General features: G+C 36.6%; 1 protein-coding gene across 5 annotated transcripts in view; it reads right to left on the minus strand.

Moving 5' to 3' along the window:
- Positions 1 to 4163: 4163 nt before the first annotated feature.
- The window catches only part of QSER1 (glutamine and serine rich 1), a 44436-nt gene continuing 29939 nt past the window's right edge, over positions 4164 to 18660 (minus strand). For 4 of the 5 annotated variants that reach the window (XM_019006901.2, XM_015630087.3, XM_019006898.2 and 1 more), the window contains 7 exons: positions 18484 to 18617; positions 16986 to 17197; positions 15318 to 15455; positions 13884 to 13981; positions 10058 to 10210; positions 8848 to 8943; positions 4164 to 8264 (listed from right to left, as the gene is read on the minus strand). In XM_019006901.2, the coding sequence (XP_018862446.1) occupies positions 8124 to 8264; positions 8848 to 8943; positions 10058 to 10210; positions 13884 to 13981; positions 15318 to 15455; positions 16986 to 17197; positions 18484 to 18617 (972 nt within the window). In that variant the 3' untranslated portion in view covers positions 4164 to 8123. Of the gene's footprint in view, positions 8265 to 8847; positions 8944 to 10057; positions 10211 to 13288; positions 13413 to 13883; positions 13982 to 15317; positions 15456 to 16985; positions 17198 to 18483; positions 18618 to 18660 lie in introns of those variants that run through there. The other variant, XM_019006899.2, reaches the window with a different exon arrangement.

Below are 18660 nucleotides of genomic sequence, written 5' to 3' on the forward strand. Positions count from 1 at the left end.
TTCACTGTTCCAATTATTATTCAATTTTTTAATGGCAACATTGATACTTGTCACTGAAAATTGACTAGGTAATAAAGAGGGATTTTTACAGAACAATACCATCCAATTTCTTACTTTCAAACGAATTTAGAGCAGACTTTTTCAAATGGTTAACATAAAACTCTGCATTTCAAATGCTTCTCTTACATCTCAAACACATCAGAAGGCTCTCTCTTCTCTACCAAACTATTCTTTAGATTTCAAATGTCTTCCCATAACAATAAAGCTTTAAAGATTAAGTGTATATCAACACAGCTTAAATGTATAAATACATCAATTTTTCACCATTATCATCAGAATCTGTTGAACCCAACCTTTCTGCCTGTTTCTGAAACAGCACAGCAATTAATAATTACCATAAAAATTCAGAAAAATATTCCAGTTATTTAGAACAGTGACACTTCTGTTTTTTCCCCACTTAAATATCAACAATGCCTGTATTCACTGCAGTGGTGAAGTTGATGAAAGGAGAACATTATAAAGAGTAACCCTTAAAATGTTGCTCCATTCCATTCACAAATGTCGAGACAAATTAAAGTTCAGCATACAGCTCTCTGTGGCACAGAGATCCTCATGGAAGGGAAAATCAACAGCTCCTCTTACAGAAATTGCCACAATTATCATGGCATTATCAAATCTGCTCTGCTTGGATGCCTGAAGACACAAAGGCCAGTGCAAAAGGTTTTCAGTGATGAAATGGACCTATAAAAATTGGAAAATTCTCTTTTCTGGTCAGATTTAAGAGCATGGACAGCTGTTCACACAGTATCAGCTTGCAGAGGGCTTTGAAAAGCTGGAGGCTCTGAAGGCAGATTCCAGAGCTGCCACAGGGAATTCCCCTGGTAGTGCCCAACAGGTTCTGCCATCTGTAGCTCAGAGCATGGGGATTGCTCAGGGCTGAGCTCCACGGGCTGGAGAGGACAGACACTCTCCCTGAGCATGCAGAGCAGGTTATTCACACTCAGTCCCATTTCCCAGCTACATTTGAACTAAAAAGGAGGATTCTGTGGGATACAGCGATGCCACCTGGCACCGTGGAAGCCACAGCAGCTGCTCCACCACGGAGAGGAGCGGCTGCTGCAGAGTGCACCTGGCCTGGGAAGGGCATGGTTTACTCCTGGAGGGCAGCTCTGGAATTTAAAGGTGAAGTGAAATGTGTAAGGATTCCAGCCTGGAATTTCTGAAGAGCCTGGAACAATAAACAAGCTCTCAGGACAGAAGCTTCTGGATGCAGGATGAGGATGAGGAGACATCATCCCTCAAAGTGGCCCACAGCAAGTGGGAGTGGAGCAACCTCACCACAAACACAACTCGTGGCATCTCAAGCCCCCATTTCTCAGGCTTCATAAAGATAAAAGGATTTTGTCTCATGGATTTTCCAGCTTTTCCCTCTAGTGGAGGTTTCCTGGGACTTCAAGCACGATTACACACCGTAACCAGAGCCTGACTCCACCAGGTCCAAAGAGTCCTGGCACAGAGGCCCTGGCACCGCTGTCTGGATGAAGACTCCTCTCAGAACAGTGAGGGCTCAGTGTTCTCTGCACACCAGAAACCTGCTCAGCCACAGTGAGCAGAGTGCAATCACACATTTGGAATAATTCAGGTGGCAGAAGTCACTCTGGAAGGTGCCATTTCCAATGGTAACGCCGCTATTTTGCACCATAAAAGCAAACACTGACCTTGTCACTACTGAACGGGGCTTTAGGTGAGCTCAGAAAGAATTAGGGGAGCAGCTCTCATCAATCCATAGCTGTGGAGAGCCTGAAGGAGCAGTGATGCCCACCTGAAGCATGCTGAGGTGGTAACTTCTCTGTGGGACAAGTTCCATGCTCCTCTTCCCACACTGACTGACTTTGACCATTTGTTTAAATTTTCTTAATTTTCTTTATCCTCCAGGGCAGAGAATCAGGCTTATTGTTTATGTATGTTAAAAGCAGGAATCTATAATTTATATTTTATATGACTGTACAATGTGCTGGCCCCACCTAACTCAATTATTTTGCCAGGCCCACGGTTTAGGATAGGAAAATGTCCTGCAGAATTTTATTACCCCACTAAACTCAAAGGGAACTTACACAATTCACATCAAAAAGAAAGTGACAGTCCCTGGCCAAGCATTTCTTGTTACCTGGTTTCTGGGGTTTATTTAAGGCAGCTGGAATTGCAACACTTGGCTTCTCCCAGAACACGTGAGCACTCTCTTCAACTCCCTTCAGTGCAAAGTCCATTGATTGTGGTCAAACCAACTCCAAACAAAGCTGCTGGATGCTGCACTGGAAGAAGTAAGTGTTCCTTTACTGCAGTTTGTTAGGAAAGCTGTAGGGACAGGAATTTCAGCAAGAATCTGGGAGGTTTCAGAAGCCACCCAAGCTGATTTACTTAGGGAAGAGCTCTAAATCCTCATTCTCCCAGAGCTTTGAACAGGTTGCCCATTTGACCTAACAACATAATAAAATATTGATGCTCCAGCTTTTATTCAATTATCATATCACTTACCTTCTGTTGCCACAGCAAAAATATCAGATACATAAATAATGCACAGACAAATCACACTAGCAGCCACCACGGTTAGAAAGGAAAGGGTGATGAAAACCAACATAATTTTACTTAAAAGGTCTTGCTATCACATGTTCTGGAAGTCTGAGAAGGCTACAACATGTATTCCCAATTATAAAGTTTATGATTTCAAATGTCACGTGTAGAATAAAGGACTTCATTTATTCATAAATTGAACTAAAAACTAAAATGAAGGACCTCAGCTGCTCCTTCAGTCCTGCTCATGGGCTCTGCTGTTACTGCTGCTTCCTTCTACCCTCTGAGCATCAGGTAGCTAAAAAAACCAAAAATGCCCCCAAAAAACAACCAAAATGAAGCCCATACAAAAAAAAAAAAAAAAAAGAAAATGCCCAGTGGAATCTTAAAAGCAAAAACCTAAGACACATTCAGGACAAATGAGATGGTACAGCCCTGAAATTCTGTTTGTTGTTTTCCCTCACTCAGCATTTATTTTTTCTCTTTTATAAACAGCTTGTTCTCTGTACTTAGTGTATTCTTGTAAGAGATCAAATAGAAAGAATTTTAAGATGGTTTTCTCTAAATCTGTTTCTGGAAATTAAACAAAGATTTGTTAAGTTATCTATGGAAAAGGCTAATGCAGAGAAAGTTGATTTTGATTGCCTAAGATACTTACCCACAAACTACTGATAGTAGGAGCTGCTTTCCTTTTAAAAAGCTGTGTGCATTCAGCTTTTTGCCTTGCTTTTTCTTTATTTTAAAAAACCACAAACCTTCAGAAATCAAAAGTTGTATCTGAAACGCAGCATTGAAATCTTCAGGACTGCAACAGGACATTTTCTGCCTACCTGCTTTCCAAAGTGTTTTTTTGAGAAAACAATAATCAATTTCATGGTAAAATATTTTATAAATATATATATATATAAATTGTATTTTAAATACAAATAATCAATTTTTATATTTTTATTAATTTTATATTTATATTATATTTTATATTCCCTTGGTTTGGGAAGAAGCTTAAACAGAGGGCCATTAAAAAAAAATATATTCCAGCCTCCACAGTCTCCTTTTTCTGCAAATAAGTTGCTCATAGAAGGCCTGCTGTGGATTTTATGGACAATATCCACAGCATGGGGGGTTCAGCCCTCTGAGGGAAAAACAGTGTAAGAATATCCAGGGTAATTAATTTTAGCTGGGGGGCAAAAAATTCCAAAACTCTGTGGAGCACCATTTCTTCCCCTAAGGTACACAGAGATGACATTCTAATCTGGCAAGAAACAGAACAAATGAAAATACTAAAATTCAGGTAAATCACAGCAGCAGATTCTCTCTTAGCCAACAGTCTGGCTCCTCACTCACCACAGCAGTTTAAGATCTGGCAGCTGTATTGTACAAATTAATTCAGAACATTTAGAACCCAGAACTAAAAAATCCAGATCAACCAGACATCCTCAATTCAGGCAACATAATGGAAACATCCCCCCCAAACCCTAGAACTGTATTTCTTCATGTTTCAAGCAGAAAATAAAGTCCAAATTGCCAATTTATTTCCAACAATTTTAACTTTTTGAGGCATAATATTTTAATAACAAATGACTAAGCATTATAAGGTTTTTGTTTAAAAAGTGTTTTCACTTTAATGGGTTTAGTTAATAACATCATGAATGGTACAAAACTGTCCTTTTTCACATTTCCATACATTGCATTATGGACCACCTGAAAATCTGGACTAAGAATGCATAGTGTCTCTTAATTAGCCCTAGCTTCATTTTTGCCATATGTAGAACAGATATGCAGAAAAACATGCATTTATTACCAATGACATGTTAATATTAGCTTAAATAATAAAATATGGCAGCATGTGCAATGTGAAATGCACAGGCTCATAATAGGGTAAGAGAGACCAAATGTCAAGTGCTGGCAACGAAATAAGAAATGGTTGATGACACACTGACATTTTGTGACCATAGTATTAGCTTTTCTGCTTTAAAATTGTTTTAAATAGTAGTAAATATTTAAATAATATTTAAAATATATTTCCTATGGAAATCATTTACTTGGAAGACAGCCTGTAAGATCTGACTTTTTTTTTTTTGAAAAAGTAGTATTTCATTTGGACAATATATGAATACAATACATGCCACAGAACCTCAAAGACCCTAAAGTCCTTAGCTGTTTTCAGAAACCATTTCTCAATCCAATTTTGTCTCTGATTTTTTGCTAGCAAAACTTTGGGAGTAGCATCTCAAAGCAAACCTGCCTTTAAGAGAAATGCTGTATTTGAATAAAACCAAACCCAGTGTAAATTGGGATGCCATGCCAAAGGAAAGAATAGTGGAATTAAAAGCCAAATAACAGATTATGCAATTTGTTTCATTCTTGTTTTGCTAATTCATAGTCTAAGGAGGGCTTTGTTCCTTCCCAGTGCATCTTCTCTTCCAGTCAAATCAGTGCTCAATTTCCACTGTCATATTAAGGGATGAAGACCTCCCTGTTACTCCAAGGGGAAAAAAAATGAGGTGTGGGTGCAGACTTCATTATCTAAAATGCAACAAAACAAAGTATTTGTGCAAAAAAAGTAATTTGTACATTGACTTTTTTCATTAAGTTTGCTTCAGTATAAAAAAACCTCTTCAATCCTACTAACAAAGCTTTGCTTTGATTTATGACCCTTCAACACACTCAAAGAGTTCCATGTTTTTACTTATTCTAATTTGGTAAATTAACAATCCAGCCACCATTTTTGCACCCCGAGACAAAGATGGAAGTTCCATTACATTAATCTTTAATAGTCTGGGGCAGTTACTTTTATTCAAGACAATTTTTTCCTGTCTTCTACAGGCACAGTGCTTGTTTAGCTGGCCTTGGGAACAAAACAGCCAAAAATAAGCCAGGTCACTTTCTATGGCAGTGCAGAGCATCCTGGCCCCCCCACCCCCTTTTATTTTTAATGGTTGTTGGTAAAATTACTTCCTTTTTAAATAGGGATCAGCTACTCCAAAAGCCTCTCTTTTTTTTTTGTTGTTTTGTTTGTTTTTGTTTCAGCTTCTAAGGACTGAAAGCAGCTTTCTAAAGCTACTTCTAGATTTGAAAAATCCAAAGTACACAGTAGTGGTAATCTTCTAGAAAGCACTGACAACTCTCTCAACTCTCTGCTTGAATAGGAAGGGGTGTGAGAGAGACAAAGTCTGACCAGCTCTTCACTACATCATCAAGGAGCCCATTCCATTTGTTCCCTCAGTCTGTATCCTAATGACTTTTAAAACCACAGACTAGGAATTTCCAAGGTGTGCCTACAGATCTCTGCCTGGGTAAGTAATCCCCTGTCATGAATCTATCCCAGCAAGAGAATGCACTGAGTAAATTTGGGAATGCCCACTAGTGATTGAAGAGCGTGCCAGGCACGTTTCTACTGCACCTCCAGTGTGCACATTTACATCAAAACCATTTTATCTGATTGCTGCCAAGGCTGGTAACTCCTCTGTGTTTGCTTTCACCCTATAAACTCTACCAGACCCAGCAGGACTGAAACGACAGAAATTCCTTACCCCCACGGCTACCCTTCTTTTCAATGTGGGAATTAATTAGCTCCATGATTGCTCTAACAATCTGCACATTCTGCCTAACCCCAAACCCACCTCGCTCTCCTTGATAATTGCAGACAGAGCAGTAGCACAATGTGTCATTAACACGACAGTGACCTCCCTTTTTAAAGCAAAACCACGAGGAAGAGGCTTTAAGAAAGGCAAGGGCACATGCCCATTTCTGTTCATCGTAGTCTGCACACAAATTGTAAAGGAGAATTATTGCTTTTTAAGGATGAAAAGCTTTGGGAATATGGTAAACATCCTACAAGGTTCTAAATCTAATCAGCTAAAATTCTGTACATACTTTAATATTCAAGCCTCTATCTGCTTACTCAAGATCAAATAATTTCATTTTCACATCTATTCATTAAACTCTTCATAGTTCTACGGTCTAATGAATATTTAACAACTAAATAGGATCAAAACATGGGGGAAAGGTCACATGGCAATGAACATTATTTCATTTGGCCAATGAATAGTGAACCCTGCTCTCTTGGCTGAAATTAAGGCACTAAGTGGCAGTAAAAGGATAAAGGAATGAAGTTTTTTTTTCGACATTATCTGAAAAAAGACCAACGTGACTTTATTTTTTTTTAGGACGCCAGTAGAGTACATCTCTATTCTGAATGACTCAGTAAGGCATTCTATTGGCAAATTTAAAGAAAATGTTCTCCTGATTAGAGCCCATTACATTCATTGTCTGAGTGTGACTAGTGGCACTACAAAGTGTTAACAACCTGGAGGAGGAGAAAAGCTACAAAGATGTCTGAAGACTCGAAAGGCACCGAAAAGAGAACAGCTCTGCAACTGCCAGTTCTACAAACAATTATGTAAGCTGTGTTTAACACTGCATATAGTTCTATTTTTCAATCAACAATCTTTGTTGACCAAGATAAAGTGTAGTAGCTCTTCATTTAAACTCTCAGTTAATCAAGTGCTAGTTTAGTAAGAAATTTATTTTCACATACCAGAAAATAATTGCAGTGTCTAACACAACTACACTTAAAGCAAAACTAGTCTAGTATGCATTATGCATTATTCTGGTTAACACTGAAGCAAACCTGTATAAACAAAAGGGTTACCTCGAGATACATAGTTTACAATATAAAATCAACATATAAATGAATAGGATTTACTGAAAACAATGGAAAGTGTATTACAAAGATACATGTAACAATTTTAACCACAATATTTCCTCTGTGAAAAATACAACTATTAGTGAGATAAAATGTACAATTGATTTTTTTTTTTTCCAAAAGAAAAAAAAAAAAACGAAACACAGTATAAAGGAAAATATTTTTTTCTTCAAAACAGGGAAAATAGTTAAGGTCATTGTCTTTCATTACAATATAATTTGACACAAAAGCAGTCATAGGATTGCACCAACTCCATGTTCGGTCTCCCGAGCATGACAATAGTAAAAGGAGTCCATAAAGCATAATGAAATTTCTGGATTTTTAGGATGGCAATATATGTATGCAGAAACTGATGTCACTCCGGCTCTGTTCTCAAAATGTACAAAACTCTAAATTTGGTGGCCAGACATGTAAAAATTAGTTCACCCCAACGCTGACTTTTCTCTCACTTAGTCAGGGATGGAAAAATCTGTAGTATTTTAAGTGTTGTTATCTGTTGAGCAATAAAAAAGAAAAAAGTATATGTAGTGCATGCTTTTATCACTTGTCAAAAACATTTCTGAAAATAAAACTAAGTTATCCAATAGTTTACAAAATAGAAAATAACTCTTCAGGTTAAAAATGTGGTTAGGTTTATGTTTAGTTCCATCTCCAAAGGACTGATTTCCTTGGCAGCATCACTTTTCCTTAGCACGAGCCAAGGCACAAAGTTCCATAAAGAGAAATAAAAATGGCTACGAACAAGAATGCAGTCTGGCATTGTAAAAGAAATCAGAGCCTCTCTCTGAGCTTTCTGTTCCATCAGGTTAGTGCCGTAGAAAAATGTGGGATTTGGGATACATTTTTGTTATGAGCATTTCTGCTGGACACGATTCAAAAGTTCACCAAACTTTTCAAAAAGATCCTCCACCCATTTTATGTTTTTCATGCACAGCTGCACAATCTCTTCCTGGCCTAGATCTGCACTCGTCTTCTGAACAGAAGAAATCTATTTAAAAAAGAGAAGGAGGGGGAGAAAGAGATGCACACACACACATGTTAGGCTGCCAGAATTGGAGAATTTTCATTTTTATAAAAGTCTGCAGTTAAATATGAACCTTGTCTGCCAGAAAACATTTAAGTTTTAAAAATAAGGGTAATGATCCCTAAAATGCATTTCTTAACAACTAAGCTGGAGCTCAACTCTTGTATTTCTGCTACCTGAAATATTTCCACCAAGGGTTTGCAGAAGAAATAAAGGTGTGGCATTCTAAGGCAAAAAACCACCTTTTAGATCCAAGGAGTTAAATTCACTGATAACATTTGTTTTGTTTATTTTGGGTAACAGTGAAGAACAATTCAGGGAATCCCACAAACCTTGCAAGCCTCACATCTGAATGTTCTGAGCAGAAGTTCCCATTAGGGGCAACCCATGTGGTCAGTGTAGCCTGTGTTTGCCATAAAGAATTAATTAAAATAGGAGGCCTCAATCCATACTCATTTACCAAGAATGAGAGAACAATCTCTCAAGTTGGACTCAATTCCCTCAATAAATTCCCTCAAGGAATGCAAAAAATGAGAATAATACTTACCTCTTCTTTACATGTTAGATATATGTGGTATTTGTAATGATGGAGTGAGTGATACAAAGAATACAACTGTATTTTTTCTGGATCTACTGTAAACTCCTGCAAAAAGAACAATTATTTTAGGAAAATTCATGTTATTTACCAAGAGACATGACAGACATTTTCTTCTGTAAACCATTTTTTTCAACAATTCAGAAATGAAGTGCTTCATTCAAACCATTATTGTGACATATCTGGCAAACTGTAATTCCCATTATATCATAATTATCTCCCAGCTCCACTTCCCATGTTGTTTTATTATCAAAACCAGGTGTGAGAATGCTTTCAGTCATCCTGAATGCACTGCAAGCCCCAAATGGGTACAACACCCCCTTCTCAAGAAGTACTCCAAGACATTGCAAAAGACACAGACTTGGTCCTTGAGAAGGCTGATTTATACTTACCCAAAAATTAGGTTAATTTGGCAAGAAATATGAGTGTGAGCTATATGTACAAGTCATTTGTCAAGCCACTATTTAATGCAGAGAGATGGGGCCAAGCAAGGCAAATCTAGTTAGAATTAGTTCCCCAGGAATTCTATGGAAATAAACAATATGTGCTTCTCAAATTTTTTCCATGTTGTTTTTAATTTTTTTTTAAAAACAGCTTCATTCTGCTGTTGAGAATGAGGAACAGTACAAGATAGAACTCAGTTTTAAAGAAGTGTTATCTGATCTCAGATTTTACAGTATTAACACTATTTTTATTAATTCTTTTAATTATTTTTATTAAATTTATTTAAATTGCATTAAATTTAAATTTATTATTATAAATAGAAAATTATTTTATCAAAATTAAATATAAATTTTATTAAATTCATTAAATCTAAATTTATTAAATTTTTGATCTAGAAGCAAGTGCTTCTAGATCAGTTCAGCAAGAGCAAGAAACTTTTATTACTATGATCTACATCAGCAATGCTGAAGGCAAATTGTTGCTGCTCCAGCAACAGCCCAGGAAGTTGACAAACTATATTTCACATATAATAATGATGTAATGTACTCCTTTTAGATGTTGTTATTTAACATTCCCTTGTTAAAAACACCTCTCTCAAAAGATTTGATATTTTGATAAACCAACCAAACCAGCTAATACACGAAGCAATGTTTTATATAAACATGGTTATCACAGCACAAGTCAGATGCTGGCAGCAACAATCCCTGTGAACACTCACCTGTGCTGATTTAGTGGTTGATTTAGAAGCCCTCAGTGTTTTCTTGTTGTAAGCTTTACCATTCATTTTGATCTTAGACACAGATGTCCCTCCACACTTTGTCTTGGAATCCCGAGTGACCACTGTCAGTTCAGGGAAGTTTTCCAAAGCGTTCTTTAACAGAAAGTATAAAGACAAAGGATTATGAAAAAAAAATCAAGATGATAAATTGGCTGCATTTCTTTGAAAATATGAGAGTGCAGCCTATCAGGCAAAAAAATACTCTTCCACACAGACCTGATAAAGCATCTTAATCATATCATACAACCAAATCTGGTTAGGAAATCATGACCACCTGTTCTTGACTACTGTAATTTTTCAAGATCAGCACATCCTTTCACTGTATGTCAGATTAACATCTATGATTCTATCTCTACGAAGAGAGAGGAAAAAAAGGCTTCACAGGGCAATTTTTAACTTCTAAACTGCTTTCCATTCCATTTCTACCCAAGAATCTCTAAGGATAAGTTATTTGAAGTTCTCTAAGTGCTTCCTGCATAGTCAGGCAGGCAGGGATTAGATGCCTAAATATCTTCATAGGTTTTGTCCTAGATTTTGCAACTTACAATTGCATCTTATCAGATCTGTAAGATAGAAAAGCTTAGGCACAGTGAAGTAGAAAGCTGGTTCAAAAAAGTACAAGTTTAAGACATTTTAACTCCTGAGAGTGAACTGCATTTCTGTTTGCTTCAATTCTACATTATTTGCATGAGTAAATTTGAGTACAATTTTGTTGAACAAATACAGCATTATGTCAGCAGCTGCTTTGAAAGAGTAGCTGCTCTGCTACATAATCTAGCCCTGAAAAAAATGTTTCACATTAAATAAACATGCATCTTTGTATTACACTCCAGTATGAGGCAGAAAAATACACATATGGAAAAAATGAATCAATGCTGCAGCTTAAGGACCTTACTGGGACTATTGGGTTAAAATATGAAATTGACTCTTTTTATATTTTCTTTTAAAAAACAGTACCTGACTACAACAACCTCCCCAGCCTATTATTTATTAGCTCTTTATCTATATCAGCCATTTTTACTTTATTAAACAAACCTCTCAGTAAAGAGCTATTAAATCTCCTGCACAGTGGTAGCAGTAACCTTGACAGCCAATCTGTCCATATCCAGTCTTTCTTGCAATACTTCCAAAGTGGAACAACTTAGGTTGGAATCATTTAGTTTTGCTATCCATTATAACAGCTTTCCTCAATGCTGATTTGGAGTGTCAAAGGGCTCTGGCCACCTCTGGAGAATTCCTAAGAATTCTAAGAACCTAAGAACAGTTCCATGGCCACACCACTTACCTACACCAGACAAATGTGAACTGGAATGAAGAAGTATATACTAGTGATTTCTGCATCTTTGGGAGCATGAGACACATCATTATTTTTGAATGAAGTTTATGCAATTCAGCTGAGATGCTTCAATTACTGAGCTTCAACTAAAGCAACAATAATATTTTATAATTTTGTTTCTAACAACTATTACCAAAGAATGCAATGTTAGAACTATAAAAAATGTTACAGGCAAAACTACCAAACACTGACTGCTAACTTTGGTGATTGCTTTGGTTTGTATTGCAGTGCTAACTGTATCCAGTGGAAAACAGTATTAAATTCACCCATGCCTATCAATGCAGAACAGTAAAATCATTCAAACCAAATGATACTTTTAACTTACTGCTTTCTTCAGTGCCTCATTCAGCTCTTATATCTGAACTAGTTATTTCATTAAAGGTGGAACAGAAACCTCCTGTATCTTTAAGAGCACCAAACACATTTTCCTAACCAACACAAACACTTATGATGACAAGTAGGCATTTCATTTTTGTCCAAGACATTGACCCAAGGATGGCACAAGTTGGCACTGTCACATCAGAAGAAAAACATAAAAGGTTTTCTATCTTGCAGATGACATCACAAGCAGATCCCTTCCTCACATCCATGAATTCCATTAATGTCTTGCAGATGACATGATGGAATACAGTCTTAAGTTAACTTTAGAGATATGATACATAATCTGCTTCTAAGTGAACACACAGCAGAGCTATTGTATTCACTATGAACTCCAACTTAATCAGCAGCTGGAATTACATGTTGGTATTACAGAGAATTATAGCAGCTTTTTCCTCTTAAACTGGAAAAAAAAAATCAAGTGTGACTACCTCTCACTTTTTGTGTTCTGTGAATGTAACTGAAATTCTACAAATTTCTATCTTCCCTTAACTGGTCTATCATCTCAGAACAGACAGGCCAAAAAGAGGTATCTATATTAATAATTATTAGCACAAAATTCTTACCACAACAGAAAAACAAAAATGGAGGGTTAATACATGCTATCCCTCTAAGACTCAGTGCATTTGAAATTGAAGAAGCCACAAGAAATTCTGTTCAAGGAGGTACAAATTGTTCAGCTGTTGGGAAAACAGCATAACTAACATTTAAAAAGTTCAAGAAGCATGTGAATTAGAGCTGTTTCACTGGTTGATGGTGGTCTCCTCCCTGAATCAAGGCTGCCTTATGTCCCACAAAATTTACTAGAAATGGGATGGGGAAAAAGGTTTCCTGATGGAAAAGAGAAGAACTTTCAAGCCTGTTATTATCTCTCCCTCCTCACCTAGTTCTCAAAAATGAGATCACAGCAGTACAAAGAACTGCACAAATTCTCCAAGTGTCTCTGTACTGTGGTGTAAGGGGACAGGAAAAGAGAGGCAAAGAGCAAGTTTGGTGATGGGTGTTTATAGTCAGGCCTGCTTTACTGTTGTTGGCCTCAGAACTGTTACAAGAACAAATCATCAGGCTGATTACAGACACTGATAAAAGGGTACTTTATTCCCAAGCAGTAGGACAAGAGGAAATGGCCTCATGGTGTGCTAGAGGAGATTTAGAGTGGATATTATGAAAGATTTCTGCACAAGAAGGGTTGTGAAGTACTGGAACAGGCTGCCCAGGGAAGTGGTGAAGTCACCACCCCTGGAGGTCTCTGAAAGATGACATCTGCAGCAGATGTGGCACTTTGGGATGGGGTTCTGTGGTGGACTTGGCAGTGCTGGCTTAACAGCTGGAATTATCTTTTCTAACCTACGTGTCTCCATGAGTGAAAATAACCTTCCTGTACTTGCAGGCTCTGCATTGTTGCTTGGAGGGTGAGTGGGAACAGTAGGAAGCACAGTGATTATCCTCCTGTTTACCTTCTCTCTACTGAGATGGTACGGCTTCTCTCTTCCCTGTCCACATCCAGACCTGTTTTTTTATTACCACGTCAAAGCTGCTGTAATATGGGCTTGTTATCCACACTTTTCTCAACCTTCCATGCTGAAGATACATGAAAGAGCACACAAATGAGTTGTTCTTGCATCCCTCTGTCCTGGTTTTATACCCTCTGATCATGTTCTCTACTTCAAAGAGGTTCAGACATCTGCTCCACAGCATAGCTATTTCATGTAAAAGTTTATTTTTAGGCAACACAATCGCTTAACCAAAAGTTCTAGAAGGATAGGAAAGAGATTTTCTTTTGGCAAACTTGAAAAAATTAAAGGAAAAAATGCCTGAGAATGAACTGGAAAGCAAGGGGAGTAAAACTAGAACTTTACCTTAGCAGTATAAACTCCTCCATCCCAAAATGTTCTCCAAATGCCACATACAAAAGCACTAAATTTACAGCATCTCTTTCAAATCCATATTCACTTCTGTTACAAATGGGTTTTAAGCTGTTCCTGCATGGTATGAATTCAGTGATTTACTTAAAACACCACTTTTAAAAGCCTGGAATTTGAAAGAGAATACCTTGAAAGCATGATCCAAGCGCAATTTGGAAAGCAGCCTTTTCCTATTGTCATTCAGCATCCCATCAATTTTTCTCATGTGAGGCAAAAGTAGCTCATCTAAAAGACACATTAAAAACCCACAGCAGATGATTATTAAGAGACACACAATAATGAGATTCATATGCATTCTCTATTTTGACCCATTAATATACAATGTGGAAAGTAATAAATAAAGCAATTGGCACATAATCTAATTTCAAACGTGAGAGAAAAATCTTTTTGTTTTTTGATCAGCCCACTAAGCTGGTGTAGATAGTATGAAATTTAATTGCTGACTGCAATCCTGCTCCTTCTCTTCTCTTCTTCCTTTGCTGCAAGGAAAAATTAAGATAGAGCAATACAAAGAATAAATATTAGAGACAATTTTACACCAATTCCTAGATAATCCTCTTCTGTGCAACACATCTGGCAGTTTTATGAAGACAAGTATGTGGTTTTGACATTTGTTATTCCATTTTACAAGAAATGATCCTGCTGGCATTTATAACAACAAAAAAAAATTGAGGGAAGTGCTTGCTGATAAAAGTTATCTGATAAACCACTGTGAATTGCACAATACACAGCTGAACATAGATATGTGGCCAGGAATGAAAATTTACAGCTCAGTATGGAGCCTTTTATTTATAAAGTCAATTATTTTGATTTTAGTGGGACTACTGACATAATGCATGGGTGTGAAATCTTAAGGGAAGTGTGCACTGTTGCACACTCAAATCAAGAGAGGCAGGAGAGGAGAGGATAGAAAAGATTTTTTTTTAAACAAGCAAACAGAATGTAGTACAAACCAACAGCTTGCAACTAAATAATACATGAAACAATTTTTCTATTGGAACTTTTATCTATGAATGTGAGTGTTTTAGTAAATTTTGAGGAATAGGAGTTTTGACTTGTACCCTGGAGTCTACTAGGATAAACAAATCCAAATATTTTGGCTTCAAAGAAAAAGCGTGCATTAATATAATTTTCTTTCAAGATTTCATAGTTTAAAAAGCAGAATTTTTAATAGTAGAAGGAATCATATCTACATATAGTTATTTGCCTATTTCTTCATAAGAAGGCAAACATGTTTGAAACTGTAATTTTCCATAAATGTTTGCTAAGGTTTGAAGTACAGTAACTATAGGAACAAATAGCTCAATTCTGAAATTCACAGCAAAATTCTAATTCAGCAAAGAAGATAAAACAATATTTCCAAGTTACTTTGACTGTTCAAAGAGGTAATGCAAAAATATATATATATATATACACACTCACAGTATATGTAGATTCTTCAGATGAGGTTATGTAACTCAAATTTTGTTAGGTTTGTGAGGTTTTTTTAAAAGAACACTTGCTTTATTGTTTAATAACTTTAAAATCTAGTAAGAACACACAAATGTTAAACATACTGTACCATTGCTCTTTTCCAGGGCTTGCATTGTGTCTGGATCCAAGGCAATGCTAACAAGCAACTCCATGTAGCTCTTGAAAGTCTCTTTCATAGCTCTTGTATTCAAAAAGCGAGTAACAAGTGGAGCTGGAGGTACAACCTCTGAAAAATAAACAGGATAGAATGATTTTTTTCCTTCAATATCCTAAAAATACTTTTGCTTTGCAAAACTGAAGGTTTCTCTTAAAACACAAGTGACCCCTACTGGTACCCCAAGAGATTAAAATTCAGTGCAATCAATCAAATATGGTACAAATGGTTCAATTTTTTTAACTCTCAGCATTTAGATTATATATTTAAGGAATTTAAACATTTTTCTATTACTGTAGATGAAAGTTCAGAGAAACAGGATAATTAATAACTTCAGTCAAGTGAAATGCCCTAATTTTCACATCAAGGCAAGTACCTCCCAAAATTGCAAAATCTGAAGTCATCCAATAGGAAAAAGAATATCTAAGTACTTATGTCACTTAGGAGCCTGCATACCACTGAATTCAATCACAGCTAATTTTTAAACTCACACAAAAGTAAAAAAAAAAAAGTAAAACAAGATTATCAGTGAAGCAATGTTGGCATATGCATGTTTACTCTAAAGAAGCTTTTATTTTTTCATAGACAGCAATTTTAACATGCACACAGAGCAGCCATCAGTACTGGTAAGAATTCTGCAGCTTTTTATAGGCTCCATGTCTGACACCAGGGTTTTGCAGTGATTCAGCCAGCAAGGCTGTTAAATTTCCTCAGGGATGACCTTTATCACCAGGTCACTTGAGATCTTAAAAATGGACAGTGCTCCTTGGACAAGTTCACTTGAAAAATATTTGAAAGGTGCTGTCCTCACAGAGGAAGTGTGCCAGCACATCAGTGATAGTTTATCTAAGTTTAAAAGTCACCAAGATGCTTTAGAAATGCAGCAAGAATTAAGTATGAGCAATACACAGCTTTGCTTCAAACATGAAATAAAAATAATAAATAAACAATGGAAATAAACAAAAAGAACCCTGCAAAATGCATGGTAAATCTGCTACCACAGATAACCCCTATCAACACTGTAAGCTCCAGAAATCCCTTTCTCTTCTGGAGAATTCCAGAACCTCAATGTTCTATGGATGTCATAATAGCAAATCTGCTCAGCAGGCTACATTTGAACAGCAGGCATTCAGACAAGCAATGCAGCAGCCAAAAAGTCAACTGCTTTTTCTCCTTGGGTTCTGAAAAAACAGCAGCATCCAAATTCTGCCCACATCTGCATGCAGGCAAACATTACAGGAATGTTACTTCAGATGTGACATTCAGTTGGAATGGAAAACTAATGAGGAATCTCATTCTTAAGATGTATTCAAAAATGAAATTGGCTTCTCCTTCTACAATTGTACTCCTCACAGACAGCAAGGGGAAAAATATGTATTTATGGAGTTAAGCTACAGTTGAAATCAATTGTACACATTTGCTTATACACCAACAGCAACTGAAAAGTTTGAAGCAGCTCATTTTACACAGCATTGTCAGATTTTTTGTTTTCTTTCTGAGGCTTGTGCAGAAAGATGTGCAAGATCAAACAGTGTAATTTTATAATACTCTTCTCAGTTCAGTTCAAACGAGCCTAGGTGCCAGCAATGGTATCTCACTCACCATCTTCTTCACTCTGGGCCTCAGGTGAAGAATCAGACTGGGAAGATGAAAATTCTTCTTTCCACTTTTTCCTTTTCTTTGGTGGTGGTTCAGCCTTTACCTTTGGCTGTTTAGCTTTGGGTTTCACAGAAGAGACTTTTGCTGCTGTTGGTTTTGGTGTTGGTGGATCAGGGGGTTTGATGTTGCTATTACTAGGTTTGCAGTGAATAGTCCTGCAGTATTATGAATAAAATGTTTATGAATATAATGACCACACAAGTTTTGGCAGTAATAAAATAGCTATAATCTTATTTTAACAAGAATATACTCCCCACTGATTATATACACTTATTTCACTGTAACTGGGTATTAGGCTGTACACCCTTTACATACTACTATATTTTTGAAATAATACTTAACCAGACAACCCCTTTCTCTTCCCACCTCTCAAAACAGGAATTTTAATACCAGAAATAAGAAGTTCTCTACTTCAAGACTAATAACACAATACAGCTTTGAGAGCATAGCAGGGAACACAATCCTGAAAAGTACTGGAGAAGAGTTTTGTCAAGATGGGAAAGCAGTGATATGTTCAATCAAAGCAGTGATATGTACAGCAGAAACACTGTCAGAATCTTCTGGAACACAGAATAATTCTAGACATCTGACATAAATGGAGATTTCAAATCAAAACGGATGGAGACAACAGACAGTAGAAGGATGAGAGGAATGGAAAGTCTGCCCCAAAGGAGGAAGCTGAAAGACCTCACTTCATGGAGCTCAGTGAAACACAGACAGAGGTGGGATCTGACTTCTCCAGAAATACAACATGCAGTATAAACAGAAAGAAAGGCCAAAAGCAGTGTTGAGAGATCAGTACAAGCATAACAAGCTCATCACAATCGTGATTTGATAAAAGAGGGGGCTGCTTCAGAGCACTGGAAGAAGCTACAGGAACAGTCTTCCATAGCCCCAAAAAAAGGAGCATCCAAATCCTAGCTGCTTTTAATAGAGCAGGATTATTTCATAAAATTGATTATCTGATGGCACTGCTTTCTTTGAGAACAAACTACACTTAAAACTCCAGTATTTTCCTGAATGAAAAGCACTGTCATGAACATTTTTAAATGTTTTTAAATTTACTTTCCAGGATTCTGAAGAAAGCATGGTACTTGCACTATACTGGGAAAACTACCTAAACTAGCAAAGTCCACAGGACATGAGAAAACAATAAACAGAAAATTAAAATCATTACACTAGCAGGCTTGTAGAGCAAATAACATAGAAATAACATGTAGAACCCTAACACCTTCAAAATAACTGATTATGGAACAGAATAGAGTAGGGAAGATAAGCAGTAATTTATATTTAATTTCTTAAAGCAAACCAGACAGTTCTCAGTTTCCATATTAAAGCACAATTAATATACTTCCAAGTTATAACTCCTGTTTATTTAAGTAGGTGTGTTCTTAATATGAAAACAATATGGCAAATTGGAAAACAAATTGAAATAAAATACCTGGCTGACTGGACAGGCTTGATTCGTGGTTTTTTTGAGCATACTCTGACATATTCCTTTTTGTTTGCATTTTCAACAAACTTCACATACACTCGTTTGTATTTTGTCTTTGCATCCCCAAAGTACCCAAGATACTAAAAGAAAAAAACAAAACAAACAAACCAAATCACAAGTGTT

This window comes from Parus major, chromosome 5 (assembly GCF_001522545.3).
Source record: "Parus major isolate Abel chromosome 5, Parus_major1.1, whole genome shotgun sequence".
Taxonomy (NCBI): Eukaryota; Metazoa; Chordata; class Aves; order Passeriformes; family Paridae; genus Parus; species Parus major.